The 27,500-nt window shown below is 41.6% G+C and overlaps 1 protein-coding gene across 1 annotated transcript in view; it reads left to right on the top strand.

Moving 5' to 3' along the window:
• The window catches only part of AP3B1 (adaptor related protein complex 3 beta 1 subunit), a 340,812-nt gene that overhangs the window by 311,363 nt on the left and 1,949 nt on the right, over positions 1–27,500 (top strand). Inside the window, exon 26 of the mRNA XM_015419569.1 lies at positions 1,808–1,946. Coding sequence (XP_015275055.1) covers positions 1,808–1,946 — 139 coding nt within the window. The remainder of the gene's footprint in view (positions 1–1,807; positions 1,947–27,500) is intronic.

The following is a 27,500-nucleotide window of genomic DNA, read 5'->3' as shown; positions in this document are numbered from 1 at the left end:
TCATGCTGAGTGGTACAAATTGCCTATAACAATAAAACAGCATGAGTTAAAAATAAAAGGGGGGTGGTAAGGCAGATTGAATGTGTGCCTTACTTGATAGGATGTTACTTTGCTTTATGCCAATACATTAGTCAACGATAATGAATCTTCTGTTCTGAAAAGCATGGTTTAGTTGATTTTTTTAATTTTACTTCAATGGAGCAGTACCTTGTCTTTATAGAACAAGTTAGACAAACCATTAATGACAAGAGTGTTAAGGTTAAATATGAAGCAATGCATTCAGTTCTGTGAGCACTATCCATCTTTCCATTTACAGGAGCTTGACAAAAGTACTGGCTTTGTACAACATTTCCTTTAATTACATGCTGCGGGGAAACAGGCTTTTAACATAAACATAGTTGCATTCATTTATTCAGCATTTGCTCTTCAATAGAGCTTAATGGAGAAGGTTTAAATCCTTAATGAGTACACACATCTCTCAGCAGTGTTATGTCAGTCCTGTGCTTCGCTTAAAAGCAGCCTTAGATGGCTTATGTACCTTTTTCAACGCATTTTTCCTAATGTAAAATTTAAACCATCAGTAACTGAATGTACTGTTCCCAGCTAAAGCTGTTTAAAAAAAAAAAAACAAACTAATCATGATTCTTGAATAAATCATTCTGCAATAAACCTTTACTAGATTCTTTTCTTTACCATTTGTGCTACGAATGTTTATTTCAAAATTATACTAAACTAGTTTAAGCATCATAATAATCTTCCAGAGATGCATGTTGTACCTGTCATGCCTAACAATACTCTTTTATTACTCGCCTGTGTAAGGCAGATCTAATTGCCCTTTTGGATGTGCTTGTTGACTGCCAGCATCCTAATCCCTTGCCTGTTTGCACAGCAAAGTCCTGTGGTACTTTATTGTAGTATGAAGTTTAAAACCCTGACCTGTAGCTCAGGCTAGCCCAGTCTCATCAGATCTCGGAAGCCAAGCAAGGTTGGCCCTGGTTGGAAGGGAGACCACCAAGGAAGTCCAGGGTCTGGATGCAGAGGCAGGCAATGGCAAGCCACCTCTGGCCTTGAAAACCCTACAGTGTCGCCATAAATCAGCTGTGACTTGACAGCAAAAATAAATAAATATGAAGTTTAAGGCAACAATCTACTTCATTAAATGCATATTTAGATTCTGACTTCTTTGAAGTATGTTATACACTGAATTTTGTCTTTGGTGTATTTTTATTGGTTTAATGATTTGTTCAAACTCCTACACTAATACATTAAACTTGTAAAATGCTAAATAGTGATCAGTTTTATTTTTGGCTGTTAAACAGCCTGAGAACAATTACTTCCTCAGAAAGGGGAGCTGCTAAAATATTGAAATTAGAACATTGCCTTAAAAATTAATTCAATAGAGTAGCATTATCACCATGTGATTAAAAGGAAAATTGTTTTATGTGTTTAGTAAATGAACAGTGTATTTAAAGATAATTTTATATGGATTAACCAATGTATTAACTTCACAAAATCATATACTGACATACAGTCAGTACATGATATTTGTGCAGTGTATAATTTTAGTTATATATTGTTTATAAACTATTCAGATGCTGGATATTTTTGTTTTATATACATAGGTGTTAAGTTTTGAGGAAGCCTTTAAGCATATGCATTTTTTAAAATCCAGATTAATTAACTTTTGTATTCATATATAAACTATTTATGTTTGGAGGTGGCTGCTTCTATTATAAGTGAAATACTGCTGCTGTCAATTTTTTCTTTATGAAATTGATTACATGGATTGTATCTTTTACTACTTCAGGAAGGCTGACTGGCATGAATGAAACATCTACCACAGTGACTGTTGCACCACAGAACTCCACTCGTCTTGTAATATTGCAAAAGGTGGTAAACATAGCAAACCTTGGTGTTGTTCCTTCTGGTGAAGATAACATACACAGGTAAACTAAGAGTGGGATTTCTGTAGGAATACAGGTCCATTGAACTGTATCCAACCAACTGCAAGCAGAGTTGCCACTTATATACAAAGCTTTCCCATCACCCACTTAAGCTTACTATGCCTCTCCTGAAACATGGTCCCTGACATTCAGGAGAATAGTGGAGTAAAGGGTGGGGGTCATAGTGGGATGGGGTAAGATTAATTGATTTTGGGTGTCCAACCTCATCCCAAAGTTATTCATATAATTGTTTCCCCTAACAATAGGCATCTCGTTGTTTTAAATTTTCATCATTTAAATATTACTGTATTCACATTTTAATGAAGATTTTAGTTTTATTAGCATATTGTTAATGCAAACAAGGTAAATATGCATTAAAATTAAAAGTGTGAATAAAGAGTAAGTAGAACTCTTATAGTAAAGAAACTGTATAGAAATATTAATTCCTGTAGGCCTCATGTCTCCCTTTGAATGTTATGTAGCATCATGTTTCCCCTTGGAATGCCTTTTGCTCTCACCCCCTGGTGTTCTAGCTTCCTATGCCTGACCATTTGCTCAATTGCCCTGTCATATAACGACACATGTTTCACACTTCTGGCAGACCTACTGGAGCCTAGTTAGGCCTAGCTGCCAGGAGTCACGTACCACATGGAGGAGTGGTTAGAGGGAGTGGTTAGGGTTTGGAATCACATTCTGCAGGTGTGGCTTCAATACTACTGACCACTCAAGACCCTTGGACAATTTCAGATCGTGTTCATTGGCTCCTGGCCCGGGTCATTTGAATCCTGAAATTGGCCCTTATTAGTCTGAACCCAAAGACACAAGCTCAGATTTTCTGCTTGCCAATCTGTTCTTGCTATCTACTGTCTGTGGACTTGTTCTGGAGCTGCTTGTCTCTGCCATGAGGCTTGGGCAGACAAAGGACTCCATGTGAAGCACATGGCGAGGTGCTTGCATAATGGAGCTGTTGTTTCTAAAGATACTTGGACTATTCCAATGGACTGTATACTTGGACATCCTTGCCTAGGGATCATCCTGGTAATTATGTAGATCTTTAATGTTTAGTAAGGGCCACAGAGGGCCATAGGTGTTTTCTTGTGTTCAGTACTTCCTGTTGTCTGTGTTAAGTTCTGTGATAAATAAAACTATTTCTTGTTTAAATACTGTCTGTTTGATGGGTAACTGATCTCCAAGCCTTAAATCCTCGTGTCTAGCTGGCTGTGCTACCATTAAATCTTAAGAGTGCATCTCTAAGGAGGTGTTGGAGCTGGGCATGGTGGTTATTGTATTGTTAATATAGGAGTCCTTCCCTCATTCCTAGTGAGGCGTGGGGGCCGGATCCTATACAGAAACATATTTTTATTTTGCTATGAAGGGGGTTGTGATTTGTTTATATTTTGGCAAATCCATAGTTATACGTTGGGTGCCTATGAAAAAGTGTAGGAGGATCAGTTATTGGGAAAATTTCCCCCAACCCATATCTTCCCACTCTGGATACTATAGTTGCATTTAGAAGTCACCATAAACTGATTTATTTAAATCAGTTTGTTGCACAAATCCTGGATAGTCTGCTAGATAGATATAAGGTGACAGTTTGTTCATAATCCACGGTTAGCCTACTGCTGAATTAGGGTTGCCAGGTCCCCTCACTGCACTGGCAGGGGAACTTGGGGAGCATTCTGGGACATGCCCAACACGATGATGTCACCCAGCAGTGACATGATCACATCAGGATGTCACGTGGTGATGCTGTGGTTTTGGGGCAAAACTCTATGGTAAAACCAGCTTCAAACCATAGAGTTTCGCCCTCAAACCAGAGCTTTACTGCATGACGTCCCCCAACATGATGATGTCCCCCGACGTGATGACGTCACTTCTGAGTGATATCATCGTGTTGGGGACATCGCATAGTAACGTTTCTGTTTGGGGGTGGGGTTTCCCCTGCTGGACAGCTGGCTGGAGGCAGGCAGAAGCCCTGAAAATTGGGGGGAACCCCTGCCAGGACTGGGGACTGGCAACCCTGTGCTGAATTCCTTTCCCCCCTTTCAGCAGAATCCCTGAATGCTACCGCAAGCTTCCATGTGTTGCTTGGCTGCTAGCAAATCCTCCCTGCATATGAAGCTTGCTAGCTATGGGTTGCCTACAATAAATAGGCAGGGAAAAGTCTAGGGCAAGCAAAGCCTCCTCTTTCACAATCAGCTAACATTCATCAGCCCTCCTTTCTTTTTAGCCACTGATCCACATTCCCTAAATCTTCTAACTGAAAAAACCTGATGTTTTCCTAATCTTCAGCTCTCTTTCTTGCTTTCCATCTACATTCCCTAATCTTGTTCCTTTACAGAAATAAAGGATATGCTTATGGCAAACTTGCTTTCTCCTTGGTTATAGAGTGGGGGCAGTGGCTTGAAGAGGTCTTTCTTGTAAGAAAGGTATGCCAGTAGGAGGAATGTGAACCTACTACCAATGTTCCCTCTAAACTGAGTTAGTGTGAGCTAGCTCACAGTTTTTTAGCCTCCGGCTCACACATTTTTGTCTTAGTTCAGGAAGGGATGGCTCCAGAGGAAATTAATTTATGCAGTGGCCAAATCACTCGCTCACAACTCTAATGCCAGTCGCTCACCAAGTAGAATTTTTGCTCACAAGACTCCACAGCTTAGAGGGAACATTGCCTACTACTGAATGATACACAACAGAAGTTACTCTGGACAAAAAAATTGTTGCAAACTGAATTAAACAAGATCTTTTCTCTGAGTTGCCATTTAAGTTTCTCCTCAGAAAAGGCTGAAGGAACACAATCTTGTTTTGATGAATCATTGGTAGTGGGGATGGAGGAGAGGGTATTCCTGAGACAGTACCTTCATAGCTGAATGCATGTAATGGCTAGTTCATCCTCATAGCTTTTGTGCAGGCACACAAAGGGACTGCGCTTTCGCAGGCTGGCCTCGGAGAGGAGCTAGCAAGCTTTATCAAGACGTTTCTAGAGCCCAAGAGTGCTCCCCCTCCCTTCAATCTTCAGCATAGCGTTTCCCACCCAAAGGGTCACATGATGGAGGAGGGGAAGCACTCTTCCCTCTGTTCTCTTCTTTCTACCGTAAGGAGAGGACATACCGGAGCAAGCGAGCTGTGAATGATATTCCTCAGTGCATCTGTGTTGGGTGTTACAAGTCAAAACACTTCAGTATTTACAGGGTTAATGATGTTTGTTATGATCAACAGGAAGTCACATGTTTGTTTGTAACCAATCTGTTTAGACAATAGAATGCCTGGGAACTTTGGAGCTAACTTGCTAGTCTGATTGGAAACCAATGTGTCAAGTATTTAGCATATTGGCTCTTCTTCCTCTTTGTTCTGATTGTGAAGAAGACGCCGGCCATTCCCGTTTTACCTTTTAGCTGTAAGGATGTCGGCATATTAGCTCTTTGTTATTTTATATTCTGTGTACCTTTTTCCCATGTTAGGTTTATAGTAAACTTTTATATTTTAATACACACCATGGACTCAGTCTAGGTTTATAGTAAACTTTTATATTTTAATACACACCATGGACTCAGTCTCTCTTAATACTCTGCTGACTTACTTAAAAGAATCCCAACAATCTGACTGGATTTTCCTCAGCAAAAGTGTAGGATGACACTTAGTGCGAGGAATGTGGAGCCAAAATGGCACAAAATGAAGATCACAAATCCTGCCTGTTATGTTTGGGCAAAGGTCACAATACTACCTCATGCCTTGCCTGTCATCACCTCACGCCAAAGGATAGAGAGGGAAGAGTGGCTAGACTTAAAGCGGCTCTGTGGGGAAAAGCTTTGGGAGCCCCAGGACCGAATTCAGATAAATGCCCAAACATAGAAAAAAGATCAAGGGCCCCATCGGCAAACTTAGTGCCGACCCCCTTGATATCCCATCCAGTCGAAAAATCAACCGTTACTTGATTGGCCTCAGAGGCACTGGCAAAAAAGTTAAAGAAAAAGGTGAAACAGGCATCACGCATCGCCACACCATTCACTGTCTCCTCTACACCAATTGTCGCCCCAGCACTGACAATCGCCCTTCACCCTGAAATCAATCTTCACTTTCACATCTGAGTCAACACGTTGCCAGGTCATCATCGCTCCTGAGTAAAGTCTTGGAACCAGACATCGTCATGACTGATCGTGATTCAGTGTCACCTCAACATCAGTCGCCTCAACATCAGTCACAGCACCACCAGGCTCCAAGGCTTTTGGACCAGGAAGTCTTCGAGATACCAAAAGCACAACCTCCATTGCAATGTGGATGACAAGAGGAGGAAACCTCGAATCAGGGGCTGCTACAAATTACCCCCTAGTTCCTTTTTCCAATTATGTTCCCCACACAATGGGGCTCATGGGACCAGCAGCAGTTTCCTCCATGGTATCCACCATCTCAGTCTTCTAATTGCAATAACAAGAGACATGTTACAGCCAGCCAATGCTGTGTCATCAACACAGGGTTTCATGGCTCTACCATTTCTGCAATGCATGGAAGATATTGATATGAATACTTGGTCCAAATCAGCCTCCAGTGCAGCTCCATCAAGGAAACTTGAAAATTTGTACAAGATGAAAGAAGAAGGTTGTGCATACCTCTTTCAGCACTCAAGAGCTTTCAGCATTCCCTAGTCTCCAAGGTCCTTCCAGCCAGAGGATGGTTGGGTGCCCACTCTGCACCAATGGACAAGGAGGGCCTCAGACTCGACTTCTTAGGCCAGAAGGTCTATTCATCCAGGGCAATGGGACTGCGGGTGGCAAATTTTACAACCATAATGGGCTGATACCAGATGCTGCTATGGGATAGGATGTCTCAATTTGTGACCTTATCCCAAATGATAAGAAGCTTTTAGGTAAGGTTCTCATCTTAGAGAGCCAAAATCTGGGAAAACAGCAACTAAATGCAGCTTGGCATGTCATCAATTGCCACAGTATGGCTATGTCTTCAGGGATCATTAGAACAAGATATTCCTGGCTGAAATCCTCAGTCCTCCCACCAGACACCAGGGCCAAAGTCAAAGACCTCCTCTTTGAGGATAGAGAGGTCTTCAGCGACCAGACAGATGAAGTTCTAGATTATATCTGAAAGTATAAGATTACAGCAAAGTCATCACCCCCAGTGCTCACCAGCAGTATAACAGAGGTATTGGCCCAGAAACTCCCAAAGGTTTTACTACTCAAGGCTATTTAGATACTCTGAATATAGCTACCAAGCCCCTCCATTCTCTCAACAATACTTTAGACTTCCGTACTCCCAACATTCCCAGAGTAGGAGGCAGAATAGAAACAGGAATAAAGAACCTTCCCAGTCCCCCAGGAATCAACAACCTAGGGGGTCGGGGAATGCCCTGGCTAGCTGGTGAGAACTTTTTCCTGGACAGATTGTCCACATTTTATGGGTCTTGGTCAACAGTTATAAATGATGCCTGAGTGTTGTCAATAATACATATATATTTAATTTCACTCTCTTCCTCCTAACCAACCACCTCTTAGATCATCCTCACATTCCTCGGCATTTCTCACAAAGAGGTTGCTTCATTACTGGGGGGGGGGAGGCTATCAAGGAAGTCAACTGGCTGACCCTGTGAGTTCCCAGGGCATGAGCACACAAGTAACCAGACTAATGTTATTAAAAAAATATAAAGTTTATGGAAGAATAGACAAGTTAATATAAGTATAGCCGACAGATTACCAAGTCACACAGGACACAAAACAATAAAGTTAGCTTTTATCTACCTAACACTACTTAGGAATTTTGTTAGGTGGTACAGAATTTACATCTGAATTAAGGCCTCTAATCAGCATAGATTACAATTTCAGCAGTTGCCAAGCATAGAGTCAGGCCTCTGTCCATGAAGTCTCAGATAACTAAGCCCCTGAAGGGGTATTATAATTATACTTCTGACCTCTCAAGTCAGGTGATGGTGACATCCAATCCTAACACAGCTCCAGGACAATTCTCCAGAATCTTATATCACCACCAATGCTCCCTCTAAGCTGTGGAATCTTGTGAGCAAAAATTCTACTTTGTGAGCTACTGGCATGAAAGTTGTGAGTGAGTGATTTGGCTACTGCATAAATTAGTTGGCTCTGGAGCCATCCTTCCTGTGGTAAGAAAAAATGTGTGAGCCGGAGGCTAAAAAACTGTGAGCTAGCTCACACTAACTCATCTTAGAGGGAACACTGATCACCACTCCTGGTCTTCCCCATCCCAACACTAAGAACACGTTCCCATGAAAAGCCAATGGCTCTGGTCTTAGACTGATAAGGTGCCAGGCAGGCCAAAACACTTAATTAGCAAGGAAGAACCAGACCTGTAATTATATACATTAACCTTTGAGGGGAGGCAAGAATGGTGCTTCACTTCACAGGGATTATCACAAGAATTTCCCCAGACCTGTTTGACTTCCGGTACGGCGCGTTAGCGAGCGGGTGGGAGCGTGAGGAGCTCCGTCCCCGCTCGAACCAATTTGCCTTGTTCAGACCCCCCTGCTTGTCAGGGGGGCGAGACCAGCTCCCGAGTGTGGGGAGCTGGTGCAGGGGGCGCTTTTTTCTGGGGGCCCCGCTCTTGGCAAGGTGGGGGGTGTCCAGTTACAGCTCCGATGCCGAGGCAAATATACGGAGAACATGGCCGCCAGCCATGTTAAACGCGACCATCCGCTTTTGCTTTTAAAGACTTAAATATTTGTTACTGTGAAACACGAAGGCAGCAAGTACGGATATAAAAGAGTTGTTGGCTAAACTGGAAAATGGATATAAAGGAAGAAGTATTGACAGTTAAAACAGCAGCAGTAGACCTCCAAGCGGCGGCGTCCAAAACAGGAAAGTAAAGTGGCTGGGAGAAGGAAAGGACTGAACTATAAACAATGATTTGAAGAGGGAAGACAAGCGGAGTAGAACTCGATATAGCAGGGGTGGCGAACACGTGGCTCTAGAGCCGCATGCGGCTCCCGGCCAAAATGAATGCGGCTCTTTGCCTCTTATCATTATTTTGTATACTGTGGCTCTTTGCCAAGTTTGGATTTTGTTATGCTGCTTCTGAGGAGGGACCTCTGAGGAGAGATCTCCGAGCGCGTAGTCCCGCCCCCAGGCTGCGTGTGGCGGACGCAGCACACCCTCACCATCACTGCAAGATTTTTACCCTCACTCAAAATGGCAAAATGCAAAGCTAAACGAAAATATGAAGATGAACACAGGACATTTTTGGAAGAATGGGAAGATGCTTTCTTCTTTATTGAACGGAATGGGAAAGCGCTGTGTTTAATATGCAATACTATGATATCACATTTCAAGGCTTCAAATCTTCAGCGTCATTTTAGCACTCTCCATGCTAATATTGACAAGGAATTACCCAAAGGTACTGAACTACGCAAGCAAAAATTGAGCACCTTGAAAAGCCAGGTAAAAAGACAGTCTCAAATGTTTCAGCAATTAACCAAGCATGGAGAAACTGTGACCCTTGCATCCTATAAAGTGGCGTGGAACATTGCCCGTGCTAAAAAAACATACAATGAGGGGGAGTTTCTAAAACAGTGTTTTGCGGATGTAATTGAAACCTTGGCTCCAGACAATAAAAAACTCAAAGATTCCATCAATGATCTCCAGCTGTCACGGCACACAGTTGAAACCAGAATAGCAGACATAAATAATGTGATTGAGTCAGATCTACATGCAGACTTGAACGCATGTGCTTATTTTAGTGTTGCATTAGACGAGTCATGCGACATACAAGACAAGCCACAGTTGGCAATATTTGCGCGAATGGTTTCTGAGGACTGCGTGATTAAAGAAGAGCTTCTCGACATTGTCGCATTAAAAGACAGAACTCGCGGTACTGACATAAAAGAGGCAATGACTGCCGTTTTTAAAAAAGCAAATATGTCTTTTGAAAAACTCACTGCAATAGTCACGGATGGAGCACCGTCGATGATTGGCTCAGTAAATGGACTTGTGGGTCTTTGTAAAGGTGATGACGCCTTTCCTGAATTTTGGAACTTCCACTGCATCATCCATCGTGAGCAACTTGTGTCCAAAACACTGAATTTAGACCACGTTATGAAGCCTGTGATGGAGATTGTGAACTACATCCGTACGCACGCCCTTAATCACGGGCAATTCAAGAACCTCATTGCAGAACTTGACGCAGACTTGCCCGGTGACCTGCCACTGCACAGCGCAGTGAGATGGCTCTCAAGAGGCAAAGTAGTTTCGTGCTTTTTTGAGCTTTTGGAAACAGTAAAATTGTTTATGGCAGAGAAGAACAAAACGTATCCTCTGCTTTCAGACCCCGAGTGGCTTATGGATTTGGCATTTTTAGTGGACATGCTTTCACACTTGGATAAACTAAACGTGGACCTGCAGGGGAAATTAAAAACTCTTCCTGAGCTGACACAAAGTGTATTCTCCTTTGTAAACAAGTTGAAGCTTTTTAAAGCACACATTCAAAACAGCAATCTATCCCATTTTCCTTCTTTGCGCAGCACCCTGCAGAAGACCGGTGTTAAAACAGATATAGCTGGATACGTGAAACAACTTACACAACTGCAAGAGAAGTTTACTTTGCGGTTTGAGGACTTGGACCAAAAAAGACCACAGATCACTTTTCTCATCGACCCGTTTAATGCTGACACCGACTGCCTGAAAACCCCACTTGTTACTGATGAGGCAGCGAGTGAACTAGAAATGATTGAGCTACGCGAGGACGATAGACTGAAATCTCTTTTGAAGGAAGGCCATGTTACGTTTTGGAGAGCTGTGCCAACTGAAAAATACCCGTGTGTAAAAAGAGCCGCTCTCAAGCTGCTGTCTATGTTCTCGTCAACATACGTCTGTGAGAAGCTGTTTTCTACTTTGAAACACGTGAAATCAAAGCACCGGTCCATTCTGACTGACACTCATGTAAAGGAACTGCTCCGAGTGGCTACAACTGAATACAAACCTGATTTGCAGAAGATTACTGAAAACAAAAGATGCCAGATATCCCACTGAGATTATCATCCCATCACTCCAACAAGGTAACAAATGTTATTATGTGTTTGATATATTATTGTTAAGTATATGCTTTTGTGTGAGTGTTTGTCTGTTTTGGCAGGTCACTGCGTGGTGTGGCTCTCTGACTCTCACAGTTTAAAATTTTGGCTCTTTTTGTCGAACTTGTTCGCCACCCCTGCTGTAGGAGGTACCTCAGGTTCCTTTATGAGAACACCATGCACTAATATACAGTCTTGCCTGCTAGACTAGCGTGAGCACCATGGGTGTTTACCAAGTGTACTTCAGCGGTCGTCTCCTACCTGAGGCTGCAGGAATGTACCATCTACCCATTCTTGGGTGACTGGCTCTTTATAGTCAACTCCCCAGAGAACCTGAGGAACGATTTAGATTGTGCTCTGTGAACCCTAAACAATCTTTGGTTCCTTACCAGTGAAGAGAAATCTCATCTTTCTCCTACTCAATCCATAGACTTCATCGGTGCTAATACTGATTCAATAAAGGGAAGGGCATTCCTACCATTATTGAGAGCTAAACGTATTAGATCACTGGCCCCAAAAATTCTTAGCATGCAGGATTCAGTCTGCCAGAAACATTCAAAGATTACTAGGGTATATGGTATCCACTACAGGAGCAACCCCGCATGTGCAGCTTTTAATGAGACTGCTCCAAAACTGGTTCCTATGAGAATTCTATCCAGTCTCAGACTCAGAATGAAAGAGACTTTCAATTACCAGATCCATCCTGAGAACTCTTACTTGGTGGACCAAATTTCTGCATCTGCTTAGGAGAACCGCGTTGGGAACCCATTCACATGAAACACAAATATTTACAGATGCCTCCTTAACAGTTTGGGGGGTGCACTGTGGGGTTCACACAGCTAAAGACCTATGGTCTGAAGCCAAAGCTAAGCTACACATTAATGTGTTGGAGCTTAGGGCTAAAAGGAATGCTCTTGCTTCTTTTACAGAATTTGTTCAAGGTCATTGAGGGCTCCTGGCTACAGACAACACAACAGCAAATTTTACATAAGCAGGCAAGGGGGCACAGGATCCATCACTTTAAAAACAGAAGCATCTTGCATCTTGTGTTGGGCTATAAAGCACGACATGCATCTAACAGCCATACACATAGCAGGGCAACACAACACCTTAGCGAACATCCTATGCAGGCATGTGTCTGTAACCGTAGTGTGTCAATCTTGAACCATTACCTTCATCCAATTTTTCATGAATGGTGATTCCCCAAAATAGATCTCTTTGCAACTACAGCCAACACCAAATGCCCCGTTTTTGCTCCAGGGTGGCAGCAGACCTCAATTCGCTTGGGGATACACTCTAGCTGTGCTGGCATGGGTACCTGTTTTATGCATTCCCTCCTTTTGGTATCCTTCACAAGGTGGTAGCCAAATTGAAGGCAGACAAAACAGCCTGCATACTTCTTGCACGCTATTGCCTGAGATGGGTCTGGTTCCCACGGCTCTGGAACCTGGCAAGGGGAACTCACAAATCCCTCCCATTGGAGGAGGACCTTATACAGGTAGGCCCAGTCCACCACCCTGGGCTCTGATCCTTACACCTAACAGCTTAGTTGATCAACCCCTACTACCACTGACCCTCTACAAGAAGGTTGTATGAGTATAAATGGAAGAGGTTCTCAATATGGGCAAAGGAACAATGGATCGGTCCAGTAATCTGTGACATATATAATATATTTTAATACCTCCTTACCCTGAAGGATGAAGGCTTAGCAGCTTCATCTATTAAGGTCCACTTAGCTGCTATCTCAACTTTTCATGAGACAGTAAACGGTTCCACAGTTTTTGCTACTGTGAAGTCCAAACGTTTCCTAAATGTTTGTTGAATCTGTACCCACCTTTCCTCAATGGAGCTTATCTCTAGTTTTGTCCAGATTGATTTATAAACCATTTGAACTGATGGCGAGGTCTGATTTGTCTTTTCTTTCATATGATGCCATTTTTGGTGGGTATCACCTCTGCCAGCAGGGTAGGAGAACTAAGCACGCTTTGCTGTGACCCTCCCTTTCTAAAATTCCATACAGATAAAGTGGTTCTGAGGCCATGTCTGGAATTCCTCCCTAAGATAGTGTCCTGGTTTCATATGGGTCAGGATCCAGTTTTCTTCCCTTCCCTAATTCTGCAGCAGAAAGAACGCTGCACATGTTAAATGTTAGAAAGCCTTTCCTCTTTAAAAAAAATTAGGACAGACAGGAATTTATTCATCTGTTTCAGAGGCTAAAGGGAAGGTTTCTTCTGCACAGACCTTGTCTAGATGGATAGTTTCCACAATTAAAGCAGCATACACTGAAACAGGTAGGAGCTGTCCAAATACTGTATCTGCATACTCTACAAGAGCTCAAGCTTCTTCTGCAGCCTTCTCATCCAGTCTACCTCTCGAGGATGTATGCAAGGCAGCCACGTGGTCAACGCCCTCAACTTTTGTTCGGAATTACTCCACAAAGATGAAAACGGGGTTGCACTTACCTGTAACCATTATTCATTGAATGGTCTTCTGTGCAGGCACACATCCCTCCCTCCTTTCCCCACTGTGGACTTCTCTATCCATGCTCACTCCTTATGGCAGCAAAGGTAGAGCTGAGGAAAGAGTGCTCCCCCTCCTCAATCACGTGACCCTTTGGGTGGGAAACGCTATGCTGAAGATTGAAGGGAGGTTATAAGTCTAAAAACTGAAGTTTAAAAGTTTAGAATGCCAATTTATTTTATGATTCAGGCATCTTTTGTATGGTCAAATGTAGCTTGTGACAACTTGAATTAGGCCTGACATAGCCACGACTATCTATTTTATAATTTCTTTGGGATTGTATTATTGGTAAATGCTTCTAATATTGTATGCCAATAAAAGGTATTTGAATTTGAATTGATTGAAGGGAGGGGGAGCACTCTTGGGCTCTAGAAATTTCTCAATAAAGCTTGCTAGCTCCTATCTGTGGCCTGCCTGCGAAAGAACAGTCCCTTTGTGTGCCTGCATCAAAGACCACTTGATGAACAACAGTTACAGGTAAGTGCAACCTTGTTTTTTCTAGTCTGTGCAGCCATGTCTGTATACATGAGGCTGAGAGGTGCAGTGCTACTGACCCAACAAAGATTTCACATCCAGATGTAAATGAGAATTCGTAGTTAACAAGCTAGCTACAAAACTGATTTAGAATCCTTGTTTGGAACCCAGCATTAAACTAGAACTTAAACTGATTGCATTAGTGAGTTTATTCAAGCCAAGCTAGAGATCAAAGTATATTAAAAGTGCTATAGAAATGAGAAATTACTGTGAATAAAAGAATTATACTTTTACATTTATGTTTTTGATAAACTAAATTATTGTTAATTTTAGGCATCCTATTTTATAAGTAGAGAAGCACTTATAGAAGCAAATTTTCAAACCTCCCCCTAGGAATAGTGTGGGGGGAAAGTGGGGGATCTGCAGTGGAAGGGAAGACATCACCCTCTCCTTTTCTTCTCCTGGAAGTGGAAAATGTAGTTATAGTACAGGCTTACAACAAGGTGTGGGTCAACAAGGAATCCAAGAGAGAATAAATCACTGGAAAATGTTCCCCTTTCTGAATACTATGTATCTATCTCTGTTCTGTCTTTCTGTCTGACTCTCAAGTGCATTGAGCATGCTCAGTTCTATTCAAGAACTGGGTTTGATTCCCCACTCCTCCACATGTAGCTAGCTGGGTGACCTTGGGTCAGTCACAGTTCTCTCAGAGTTGTTCTCTTAAGAGCAGTTCTCTCAGAGCTCTCTCAGCCCCACCTACCTCACACGGTGTCTGTTGTGGGGAAAGGGAGGGAAGGAGATTGTAAGCCGCTCTGAGGCTCCAAGTGAAGGGCGGGGGATAAATCCAACTCTTCTTTTTCTTCTTCTTCAAAAGGCCATTCCAATTAAAATTCTTTCACCTACCTCAGAGACAAATGTTGTAACCAGGCTCAAATACGGTAATTTTTTTGTGTGAGAGAGCTCTGTGGCACTTAATGAGTTACTGAATATGTGGTCTTATTACCTTAGTTTTCTTTCGTACAGCCTACTTTTAAATTATTAGCTGCATACATTTGGTGGGGATGGTAGACAGATTTTTGCATAGATCTGCAGGAATTTTCTGGTTGTTTACAAATAGCATTTACAAAAACACTTCCAGTTATGTTGACCAGTTATACATTGGAAGCAAAGGGGTTTTTTTCCTGTACAAACCATTTGAGATTGCCCATAGCGCATTTTACTTTTCTGCACTTCCATTCAACTGTTGTTTCTGCAAGAGCAGAGTGGCATCTCATAGGTATTTATATTTATTTATTTATTTATTTATTTATAATTTCAATTTATAGCCTGCCCTCCCCGCAACGCGGGCTCAGGGCGGCTCACAAATAGGCATACGCCAACACATAAAAACAATTAAAACCATAAACACCATTATTACAGAATTACAACATATTAAGTGCTCTAGATGTTCCAAACAAAATCTTTCATCAAGATGGCATGTCTAAGATGGTACATCCAATCAGTGCTATCAGTTCCACGTGGCACTGTCGTCTCTTCCCAGGGCCAGTTAATAATGATCGTACGATAGTGGCGGCTCCTACCCGAAGGCCTGGTGGAAGAGCTCCGTCTTACAGGCCCTGCGGAACTGCGCCAGGTCCCGCAGGTATATCATTCCCTTTAATACCAATTCATGCTTGAAACCCTATCAGTAGAACAGCAAAATGGAGCCCTGTACAAACAAGGCAGAGGTTTATGAAAGTCAACTCCCTGTGGATGCAGAAAAATATTACCGTCTAAATTTTATTAAGAAGTGGGGGGAAATCTGAAACAGCTTAATAAAGCACTGAGCATGTTCTATACACTGTAGAATGCTGAAGACATGTGAGCATCAGTTTTTTAAAAGTAATGGTGTGAGAGGTTAGGATTGGTAGAACAGATGCAATGGTGTATGCTAAGGTTGTCAGGCCTGGCCTGATAACCAGCAGTGAATGGGGTGGGGGTGAGGGTGGACTGTCAGCCAGCATGTCCCATGCTGGTAAAACCATAGCATTTCTGGCAATTCCTAGAAAGGCGTGATGTCACTTCTGAGTTTTTCCTGGAAGTGACAACATTCTATCAGCCTGGTGGCCATTTCTCTCCTGTTGAGTCTTCAAACAAAATCATGCCAGCTGTGAATCCAGTTAGGCTGAGTGCCACGTCTGTAAAAAAATCTGATTGGTGATTCCCTCTATTATCTGAGAGCTGTATCTGATGAAAACACTTGGGAGTGATATTGTATATCAACAGATTGAAAACAATAGAATTGCACATTTTTGATTCTGTAAGACCTGAGGAAGGCATCAGACATGAGGTTACACTGGTTCTTGTTGTCTTGCAGTTCGTTTCCATCTTTGTTACCTTCAAGACTTCCACATCGACTTATAGTCCTATGGGACAAACGTCGTATTTTGGATGTAATTTATAGTTTATGTTTTGTATCAAATTGACTTTACACTTAAAATATCATAATCTATTAGTATTGATTTTATAAAATACTATACATAATTGATTGTAAAAGGTAATAATATAAAGAAGAAAAAGAATGTGATTATTATAAGTATATCCTTTACATATTGTTAACACGTGATGCTGCAGTTTTGAGTCTTTAAGCAGTGGCAGGAAACAAGAAATGCAGGTGAAGTATCCCTTGCTGGGTGACTGGCAACCCTAGGGTACGCATCTGTCAACAACCCTAATTCCCCCCCCCTCCCACTAGCCCAGGATGCTATAAGCTTTTAAGGGCACTCTGACCAGTTCAAGACTGCCTGTGTATGTTGGTAAGAGTGGAGAAAATCAGGTTCAGGAAAAAATGGGGGAAGGGACCAAGCCAGAAATAAAGGCCTCTTAATAGCCTGTCTTCTATTAGGTGCTTATTTCCCTGCCGTTCCTTTCAGTACCCCTAACTTGCAATAAGTATAAAGTTATACATATTAGCATACTTTCAGTTCTCAACGCTAGAACAGTCCAAGGAATCAACAAATTCCCAAGCACCACATGATCTGAAAGGAAGTATGGTGGAAGTGGGGGGAGGGAATACAGGGAATGGGACAAGACCAGTTCAGAGGCTTGGGAAAGGAGAAGGTAACTGTGGAAAGGGAATAAGAGGCCTGAAGGGCCAGTGGACAGAGGCAAGGGCTAAGGAAGAGAAGAAGCACAGATCCTAACAGAAGAGGACTGGAGGAAAGAATAGTCAAAGGAGAGAAACTGGCACAAAGATTCCTGACAATGAGGAATTTGTGTTTTTGTTGCTTTATTTATTACTGAGGCAACTGGTATTAAAGTGTTTGTGAACAATACTAGCAGTAATTCATTTTGAAGCAGGCATGCTATAGTCCCCTATTCACAGTGATACAACTGAGTGAACAGCCTTCTTTACATATGAGGAAAAATGCAGTAATCAATTTGCCATATTATGTACACCCCAACTCTCAGAGCAGTGAGAAGTTAACAGTAGCAGGACTTAATCCAGACTGGTACCCTTCGGAGGAGAGAGAGCAATTTAGTAGTGGTTTTCCCCCAATTTTTTACTTTATTTACAAATGTACACGTGAAAACAAGGAGGCATTCTTACAGGGTAGCAGATTTACTCCCTACATAAGATCCCAGAGATAGAGAGATCCTTCATAGAAACTCATACCTGCCACCTCCTTCAGTTGGGGGGGCGCCACCTCCAAGCCCTGATGGGCCCGGTTCTGGGCTGTTTCCCAACAATTGAGGCCAGCTGAGAAAATACAGCCATAGAGAACTGCTTTTTGTTGTCAGCTCTGGTCTCCATTTCCCCCCCAATACCACCTTAGGACAAGTTTGTAGAATAGAGCCAGTTTGGTGTTGTGGTTAAGTGCACGGACTCTAATCTGGGAGAACTGGGTTTGATTCCCCACTCCTGCTGCTAGATGAACTTGGGCAAGTCATAGTTCTGTCAGAGCTGTTCTTGAAAAGAGCCGTTTCTGTCAGCTCTCTCAGCCCCACCTACCTCAGAGGGTTTCTGTTGTAGGAAGGGGAAGGGAAAAGAGTTTGTAAGCCTCTCTGAGACTTAGAGTGAAAGGCGGGGTATAAATCCAATCTCCCCTCCTCCTCCTCCTCCTTCTTGACTGAGTTACAGCCCAGTCTACAACTCTATCCATTCCCCTACGTAGTAAATGTGAGTCTCCTATACAGGCTGTCTGTTTCCTAGAAGAAATTAATAGGTCCACAAGAACCCCAAAACATAAGATTAAATCATGAACAACGTGTACTGTCAAGGCATTTTTCCATCATGGTACACGTGTTTTCCTCTGACAACGTATTCTTATTTGTAATTTTAATTTTACTCTTGGACTCAAAGTCATTGTCCCACCCTCAAGTGCATTCTTGTACTGATGAAGCATTTGCTATCTCTCCCTTATAATAATTGAATATTGGGGACCAACATTCTAAAATGCCCGCCTTTAGTGTTAGGCCGGAAGAACTGCCACTCAGAAGACACTGGCTGGGTTGACTGGCTGTTTTGTGCAGTCCCGCCCAGCGTTCCAAGGTCATTTGCATATGGAAGCTGATTGGACTTCACTCCATTCCACACCTCAAACTCCCCCCCCCCCAGGCAGTTGGAATTTTCAGTTGCATAACATACCTCATAGGGGAGAGGAGAATGATGCCCTTTCCCTAGGCAGAGGCTGTGGGGGGGGGGTTTGTAAAACTTAAGACAGACAGGCAGATAAAGGTTGGCTGATGGTTGCCAGGAAAGGACATAGGGTTGCCAACTCCAGGTTGGAAACTTCCAGGATATTTTAGGGATGAAGCCTGCTGAGGGTGGGGTCTGAGGAGGAGGAGGAAGAGGGGGACCTCAGACAGATACAATGCCATACTGCCCACACTCCAGACAAGCTGTTGCCACTCTCCAGGTAACAGCTGGAGAGCTCTTAAAGCTTTGGTGCTAATTCAAACTGTTGCAATTTATCGACAGAGTAGTGTTTCGGAAAATCTTTAGGAATTGTTTGGTGCATTTACGATGGGGCTCCTGGGGAACTATTGTTGCCAATCTTGGCCCAGCAGCCATCAAACCATTCTCTTCAACTGGCCGAGATTGGGGGGGCAAGGCGGGCGACAGAAGGCCGAGGCCTCCGTCGGCCGGCCCTCTACAGAATCCACCCCCCAAACCTCCAGGTATTTCCCTCCTTAGAGCTGGCAACCCTACATTCCCCTCAGTGCCTGTTGGTAGGCAACTAAGCTTGGTCCTGTCACCTACTTTGGCCTTTGGGAGAAAACACATTGGGGTCAGTCCTGATAGGGTTGCCAACTCCAGATGGGAAATTCCTGGAGATTTGAGGGATGGAGCCTGAAGAGGGTGAGGTTTGAGGAGGGGTGGGACCTCAGACAGGTACACTGCCATAGACTCCACCCTCCAAACCAGTCAGTCCCACATAGGGAACCATTGTTGCCAATCTCCAGGTGAGGGCTGGAGAGCACTCAGAATTACACTTGCTCTGCAGAAGGGAGGGCAGAAGTCAGCTGAAGGCAAAGGGGCAGATAATGGTAGGTTGATGGTTAGCTGGGAAGGAGATGGGGTTGCCAACTACATGCTGACAAATTCCTGGGGATTTGAAGGGTGGAGCCTGGAGAGGGTGGGGTTTGCAGAGGGGTGGGACCTCAGACAGGTAGAATGCCATAGGCTACACCCTCCAAACCAGCCAATTTGTCCTGGGTAACAATTGCTGCCAATCTCCAGGTGAGGGCTACAGATCACTCACAATTACAACTGCTCTTCAGGTAGCAGAGATCAGTTCCTCTGGAGAAAACAGTGGACTCTGTCATTATACCCTGCTGAGGTCACCACAGCAAATTGACACTGTTTGCCCAAAGCCAGAGCACTCCCCCAGAGCCTCTTTCTAGATCCCGTTGAATTGCTTTCACAACGGGCTTTACTGCTAGTCACTTCATAATTACAGACACATATTATGGCTGTGTTATGCCTTGTCATGTTCCTATGAATACCTGTGTGATTCCCAGAGACTCAAATTCCATGAACAGTTATAAGGTCTTGGGAGCCAGTAATTTTAGACTGCTTGGATCTGAACAGTTCAGATGTGTCCCTTTCTACTAGTACATACTGCCATGTTACAGTTGTCTCCTCCAATTGTTAAAAGTCACATAATTAAAAGAAAAATGTTGGAGATTTTTGAGCTGAGACTGACTACTCTGGTGTTTGTGTATGCCTTCTGAGAGTGTCACTCAATGTCTGACCTTGAACCTGGATGATTAATCTTTTGATCAGTTCTTGTGATGACTTTACAATATTGATGCCACTGACTGCAGTGCCACAACAATCAGGAGCAAAGCTGCAAAGCACAATAATTGAGACAAACATTAAACAAAAACATTGAGGTGATCTGATCAGGAGTGTTTGCCTTGTGTTTGAGGATTTGGGTTGAAGTAAGTTTTCTGCCAAACGTGTTCATGTCAAAGTTGTCAACATCCTTCAGCATCTGTGAGGTTTTTTGCTCACACAACTGATCCCTAGAAGCCTATTCCAAAATTTTAATACACCTAGTAACTTTTAAGCCTCTGCTTTTCTGATCTAAATGTGTTAACATTCTATTTGAAGTCATTCTTTAACCTAGACTTGTATCAGACCTTAACTATTTTACCCTGGTTTCTGTGTTGATTTTCAAGCAAAACATATTTCCAAAGTGTAGAGTCCTTTCTGTTATGTCATGCAGCTTTCAAATTATCTAAATGTGGTATTAATTATTCTCACCTTCCTTATACTTGCTTTCTGAAGTCAGTAATGACCTTCAAAAATTTTCAAGATAGTTAATGACCATCTACTTTAAAACCCATGGCCTTACACTCATCAAATAATTAGTAAGGAACCAGGACGTGTTCATCATCACTTCTTACAAAAACGCTCTGCACATCTCACTCCACAGTGCTGTAAAAAATGAAGTGTTGTAAATATAGAAATAACCATTAGATGTTTCAATAAATATGTTGGTGTTCATGGCCAGTTTCATGGTCTCAAATACCTTCCTATGGTGATTTAATGAGAAAAATATAAAAGCCTGTATGTACATAAGAATTGTAACCAGGTCTTTTGAATCTACCCTTATGTAAAAGTGTTGGTGCCAGATATCAAGTTGTGTTATCCCACCATAGCTTTACTAATTATGAGTCTTTTCAACCCAAATATCCATTTAGTAGAAATGAATGAGAGTTCTTCAGTTTCAAAAATATATATGAAAGCCATTTTGGATACTAAGGGAATCAGAATAGGTTCTGCTACCATCCTTTTTGCTGTCCACTAGAGGACAGCACTGCTTCTATATCTGAAATTAGAATGTTCAAGATACATTGATCTTTCATTTAGAAAAAGTAAAAAGGCTTTATGAGTTATTTCTTTAAACAGCATGCATTTCACATTTGCAAACCAATTGCTTTTAACTATAAATCACCAAAGGTAATTTCAGCAAAACAAACTAATTTTTGGAACCATTCTGTTTTATAAACTGCAATTTATAGTGGGTTTTACTGGATGGTTAACACTTGTAATATCTTAATTTTCTTTTCAACAGACATGCCAAAAATCCAAACTTAATTGAAAAAATTCTCTCATGATTACATGGAATTATATTTTAAAACGTAAATTTTGGGGGCAAACTCTAGTTGTATGTTGTCTTTTTATATAAGTGTGCAGTAAAATAATGACAATTAAGCTCTAACCAAAAGATTTATGTATGCTAGACAAGCCGTTGAGAAACTTATGAACAGATCTTTGGGGGGGGGGGCGCCTTAAGATCAGCTACCAGTGCTGCAAGTGCTCCAAATTATGGCTCTCATTGGGGGTTAAGCCCAACAAACTATTTTCCTATCCCCTGCCCCATATGATATCTTCCTTCCCCCGTGGGACAAATAACTCCAGGGCCTAAAGTCAGGGAAATGGTGGGAAGGAAAAGCTGAACCCCTCTCCCTACACTGCTGCCTCAGTTGGTCTCTAACATGTGCATGCACCCAAACATATACTTGAGCCTGGGGGGAAATGGCAGGAAATGTTTTTATGTATCCCAATATCACATCAAGTTTGGCCTTCATGTTGCTTATGTGAATTTTATGCTCACACTGGGTTCTTTGTGCTCACATCGGGTTCTTTGTGTGTTTCAGTGGATGGAGCCAAGCCACAAAAAATGAGATTTATGCTTCAGTTTGCATCTCTCACTGAAACCAGTGTATGTAGGGGTGCTGTGACTGCCCTGAGTAGATTGTTGAGTCAGAACAACAATATTTTTAGATTTAAGCCATGGTTGGAATGTCATGTTCTCTTAGGAAACCTATGTTCCCACATCCATGTTTGCCAAGATGATACCAGAGCAAGGGAACATTTGCAAGGAAGTAGCAGTCAGATGGTTGGATGCTTAACATCCCTCATCCTACTGATTCTCACTTGCAAAAGTACCTTCCTTGGTTTTATTTCCTATGTGGACTTGTCAAGTTACATAGGGTTTGGATCTCCATATTTCCTTTGCAAAGTATTTCTGTTATAACAATAAATTATTTTCTCAACTGCTGTAGTGTTTTGATGTCACAGATTGGTTTCTTTAAAGACCTATATGGGTTGAGTTCGTTCTGATTTGTGGTACTTAATGACCCTTGTGAGGGCAGAAAGACAATATATCAGTTTTGCTAAATAATACTTTCATTGTGGATTAGCAGCCCAAATAGCTTGTCAGAACTTGGGAGCTAAATAGGGTCAGCCATGGATGAGAGAAGATCAAGGAAGATGGGGTTGCTGTGCAGAGGAAGGCAATGGCAAACGGTTTCTCATCTCTTGCCTGGAACACTCCATGAATGGGGTCGCCATGAGTCAGTTGTAACTTGACTGCACCTTCTTCTTCATTGTGGATTTAGAGCAGTTATAAGATATTAATGTTATTGATCCTTTGCATTTGTCTTTGACTGAACACCATATAAAATTACGTGTTGTAACTTCCCTGGTATTTGGGATTAGCAGACTAATTTACAGAAGATTTCTAACATACATTCACTGCACAAATTCATTACACATTTGTCAACTTTGGGCTAATTATTTTCATACAGCTAGGGCCGGGCATTGCATCCTGTGATCGTCTTTCTTACTAATAGGATTCTGTCTGCTTCAGCAGGCAATAATTGAAGGCTTCATGTATGGGATAGAGGAAAGGTTTTTAGCCTGAATGAGCCTTTATAGCAACTTCTAGTAACCAGCAGATCTCAACAGGAGAGAAAATTAAACTCAGAATAGAAGATTACCAATCAGGGTTCCAAAAAGACAAAAGATGCCATAGTACTAGTTGAAATAAATGTTACAAATGTTTTGTTGTAAATAATGTTCTGTATGCAAATAAGCAATTGGTGACCCATTTTCTAGAATAAATGCTAATTTTAATGAGTGATGAGCTGTTTTATTGAAAAACATCATATGTCTTTTAAAAACGTTTTTAATCTGGATTTAAGCACAAATCACAGGGAATATAGACAGTTATCGTAAAATTCAGCAGTTGGTGATCACTACTATTAAAGGTAAAGGTTCCCTTGCTCGAAAGCCAGTCGAATCCGACTCTAGGGTTGCGGTGCTCATCTCCGTTTCAAAGCTGAAGAGCCAGCGCTGTCCGAAGACGTTTCCGTGGTCATGTGGCCGGCATGACTAAACACCAAGGCGCACGGAACGCTGTTACCTTCCCACTGAAGTGGTACCTATTTATCTACTTGCAATTTTTTGCTTTCGAACTGCTAGGTTGACAGGAGCTGGAACTAGAGATGGGAGCTCACTCCATCATGCGGTACCCGGGTCTCGAACTGCTGAACTACTGACCTTCCACAGCCTGCAGTTCAGCGTCTTAACCACTTGAGCCACCGCAGCTACTATTACTAAGATATTAAATTAAAATGGGAAAGGAGTGTATCGTAGGCTACTTTGTAGCATGGATTGGGGAAAATGATGAATGCTGTATATAGATTTGTGGGTTTTTATTTTGTCTTGTGTTTTATTAAATGTACTACAATTCCCAAAAAAGTAAGTTGTTTTTAAAAAGTTTATAGATACATAAAGTTGTAAGGCTGTTCAAATATGATACATTAATTACAGTCAACATCATATTTCCTTCAATACTCTTATCAAAATAAAATTTGTGGCAGGGTATGAGTTTTCGTGAGTCACTGCTCACTTCTTCAGATACCAGTGACTCACAAAAGTTCCTACCCTACCACAAATTTTGTTAGTCTTTAAGTTGTGACTGGACTCTTGCTCTTTTCTACTGCTATAGACAGACTAACACGGCTACCGATCTTGATCTTATCAAAACAGTAAAACACACAAACAGTACATATATGAGGCCAAACAGAACATTGTAGTATTATGCCTATAAAAAGAAAATGCTGAAAAGGAAATAATTCACTTCCCATTTTCCCAACTGATATCATATAAGCAATCTGCATGAGGAATATAAATAATATCAAGTGCACATACTTATTTAAAGCCATAATGGTACTATGTTAGATACTTGTTTTTCCTTTATATTTCCTTTATATTTATGGAGCACTGTAACTGGATTGGAAAGAATTTTTCTAATAAGAAATTAGAATATTCAGTTTTCTGTAGGGTGAGCAAAGATTTAATTGTAGGGCAATATTTACAGCAAAGTTCAAAGCCTTATTCTTCAATATGTTCCAGATTAAATGGCAAGAAAATGTCTTTAAAAGCATTTGTTATGGTTACTTAGTTATACCTCATAACACTTGGATAGGTGTTCTGGAAAAATAATTGCATAGCTTTTGACTGCTGGTTAATTTGGAGGTACTTTTATCTAGGCAGAGATTCATTTTTACTGACATTGTTGTTCTGGCACCATCTCCATGGTCACTTCTCTCCACTGAATGCCCATTGTCTTAAAGTCACTACATTCCATATTAATGGACACCTGCACTGTCTTTCATGGTACAAGCTCCATGTTCCACCTGGAAAATGAAGTAGCTTTGCAGAGGTGCTGCTCTGTTGAATGTTCTAAGTGTTTGTGGGAATCATTTACTTTACAAAAGATTCATTTTCATTTATAAGAGAACAGGTTTTTGTCCATCATAGTAGATGTATTATCCCAACTCAGCTGCTTCGATATTTAAGAGTAGCTGAATTATAGACATCAGAGATTTTACTGATATTCAAACTTGTCTCTGAAACTATACATGACTTCAGTAGGAGATGAGTCTGCCTTAATTGCATGCAAAGTGGCAAGTAGAGAGGGGGGCTGCGTTTTAGAGCAAAAGGATTCTGTGGGTGAGAGGCTGCTAAACCTTTCCTCCCTCTGTGGCTCATTTCCCCACAGTGTATTCCCCTCCCCCCCCCTCTCCTAAGGCAAGCTTCAGGACAGGAAGTGAGCGTGGCTGGGGTAAAAGTGCCTTAGGGGAATGGAGGTGCTGCAGCACACATAAAAAGAGTGTTTGACTCACCTCAGTCATGCTCCCCCTTTGCTGTAACAATTGGACACCTCCCTTGATCTGCACTTGTACAGTGTGTGAGGCAGAGCTGGATTGCTATCCAACTTACAAAACATGTTTCTGTTGCCATGTTTGTCAGTGGTTCTGTACTTCCATTATATGTTGTGTTGATTTTCCCACATTTCATAATAGTTTGTGACCATATATGCATTCCATTTTGAATAGTTTTCTTTAACGGGAGTATCACATGAGATTCTGTTGGTCAGCTGATTTCTGTAAGTGCTTCCAGCATTAGTTCCTCTCCCAAAATTATTCTTAAAAGTAATGTTCATTCATGGTATGCGAAAAGTCAGCATTATCTGACTTTAGTGTCTCTCTGGTTGGGGTGTGTGTGTGTGTGTGTGTGTGTGTTAAGTGCTGTCAGGTTCCTTCCAACTTATGGTGACACTATGAATTAACATTCTCCAAAATGTTCTGTCATTAACAGCCTAGCTCAAGTCTTGCAAATTGAGGGCTGCGGCTTCCTTGATCGAGGCAACACATCTCATGTTGGGTTGTCCTCTTTTCCTGCTTCCTTCAACTTCTCCACTTCCTAGCATTCCTGTCTTTTCCAGTGACTCTTGTCTTCTCATAATGTAACCAAAATACAACAGTTTAGTCATTTTAGTTTCTAGGGAGAGTTCCAGCTTGATTTGGTCTACAACAGTCCACAGTAGTCATAAAAAAAACTCTTCCAACACCACATTTCAAATTAATCAACTTTCTTCTTGTCAGCTTTCTTCATTGCCTGGCTTTCACACCCATACATAGTAATGGAGAATACTGTGGTACGAATTATCTTGATCTTGGTCGCCAGCAACATGTCCTTACATTTAAGGATCTTTTCTAGCTCCTTCATGGCTGCCTTTCCCAGTCCCAATCTCCTTCTGATTTCTTGGTTGCAGTCTCCCTTTTGGTTGATGATGGAGCCAAGGAATAGAAAACCTTGAACAATTTCCATTTCTTCATTGTCAGCCTTGAAGCTGTGTAATTCCCCAATAGTTGTTACTTTTGTTTTCTTGATGTTCAGCTGTAAGCCTGCTTTAGCACTTTTTGCCTTAACTTTCAGCAGTGGTTGTTTCAAGTCTTCACTATTTTCTGCCAATAATGTGGTGTCATCTGTATAGCGCAGATGGTTAATGTTCCTTCCGCCAACTTTCACTCCACCTTCATCTAAATCTAATCCAGCTTTCCTAACAATATGTTCTGCGTATAGGTTGAAGAGATGGTAGGGAGATAAAATACATCCTTGTCTGACATCTTTACCAATTGGAAACCATTTTGTTTCTCCATATTCTAACAGTAGCCTCCTATAAGGAGTACAGGTTGTGCATCAAAACTACCAGATGTTGTGGCATGCCCATTTCTTTTAAAACCAACCATAGCTTTTCATGATCCATGTATCAAAAGCTTTGCTGTAATCTATGAAACGCAAGCTGATTGTCTTCTGAAATTCTGTTAGTTGACAGCAAAATCTTTTCATTAAAAAACTGAGGTATTCATTTCCAACAAATATTCCTTACGTAATTGTTTAAGTGGCACATAAAGGCACCCAGCCAAAATTGACACCCATTGTGCTTTGGGCAATGTTTGCTTTTATAATAACATTGATTTTATATCACTTGCAGTTTAGACTAGAACAGGAGTAAAATGAGCCTTGGGGCTATGAAACACCATGGGAGCCCCAGTTCTGGAGCTTTTATTGTGTGAATTCAGGCATAATCTGCTCTCTGCAGTCCCAAGACATGAGTGTTAAATAAATAAGAAGACTAATAAGACTATTGTTTACATAATTATCACCTTTCCCAATTGATGAATGAAACATAATATTTTGATAAAAAATACAGAATGGAGCTGTTGGTACTCTTCTGAAACATTTCTTGTAAGATATAGAAGAGTGGAAGTCACAAATCTATAAAAGAAATATACAATATACAGACCTTGGAAGAGTGACATTTAAGAATGACTTACGTTCCTAAATTGGTATAATGGGTTACAAGATTTTGAAGTTGATATGCTTAATTTTTTAA

Source organism: Gekko japonicus, unplaced genomic scaffold, assembly GCF_001447785.1.
Source record: "Gekko japonicus isolate JY-2015 unplaced genomic scaffold, Gekko_japonicus_V1.1 scaffold206, whole genome shotgun sequence".
NCBI lineage: Eukaryota > Metazoa > Chordata > Lepidosauria > Squamata > Gekkonidae > Gekko > Gekko japonicus.
The sequence above is the reverse complement of the archived record's forward strand: the minus strand, read 5'-3'. Positions and strand labels throughout refer to the sequence as shown.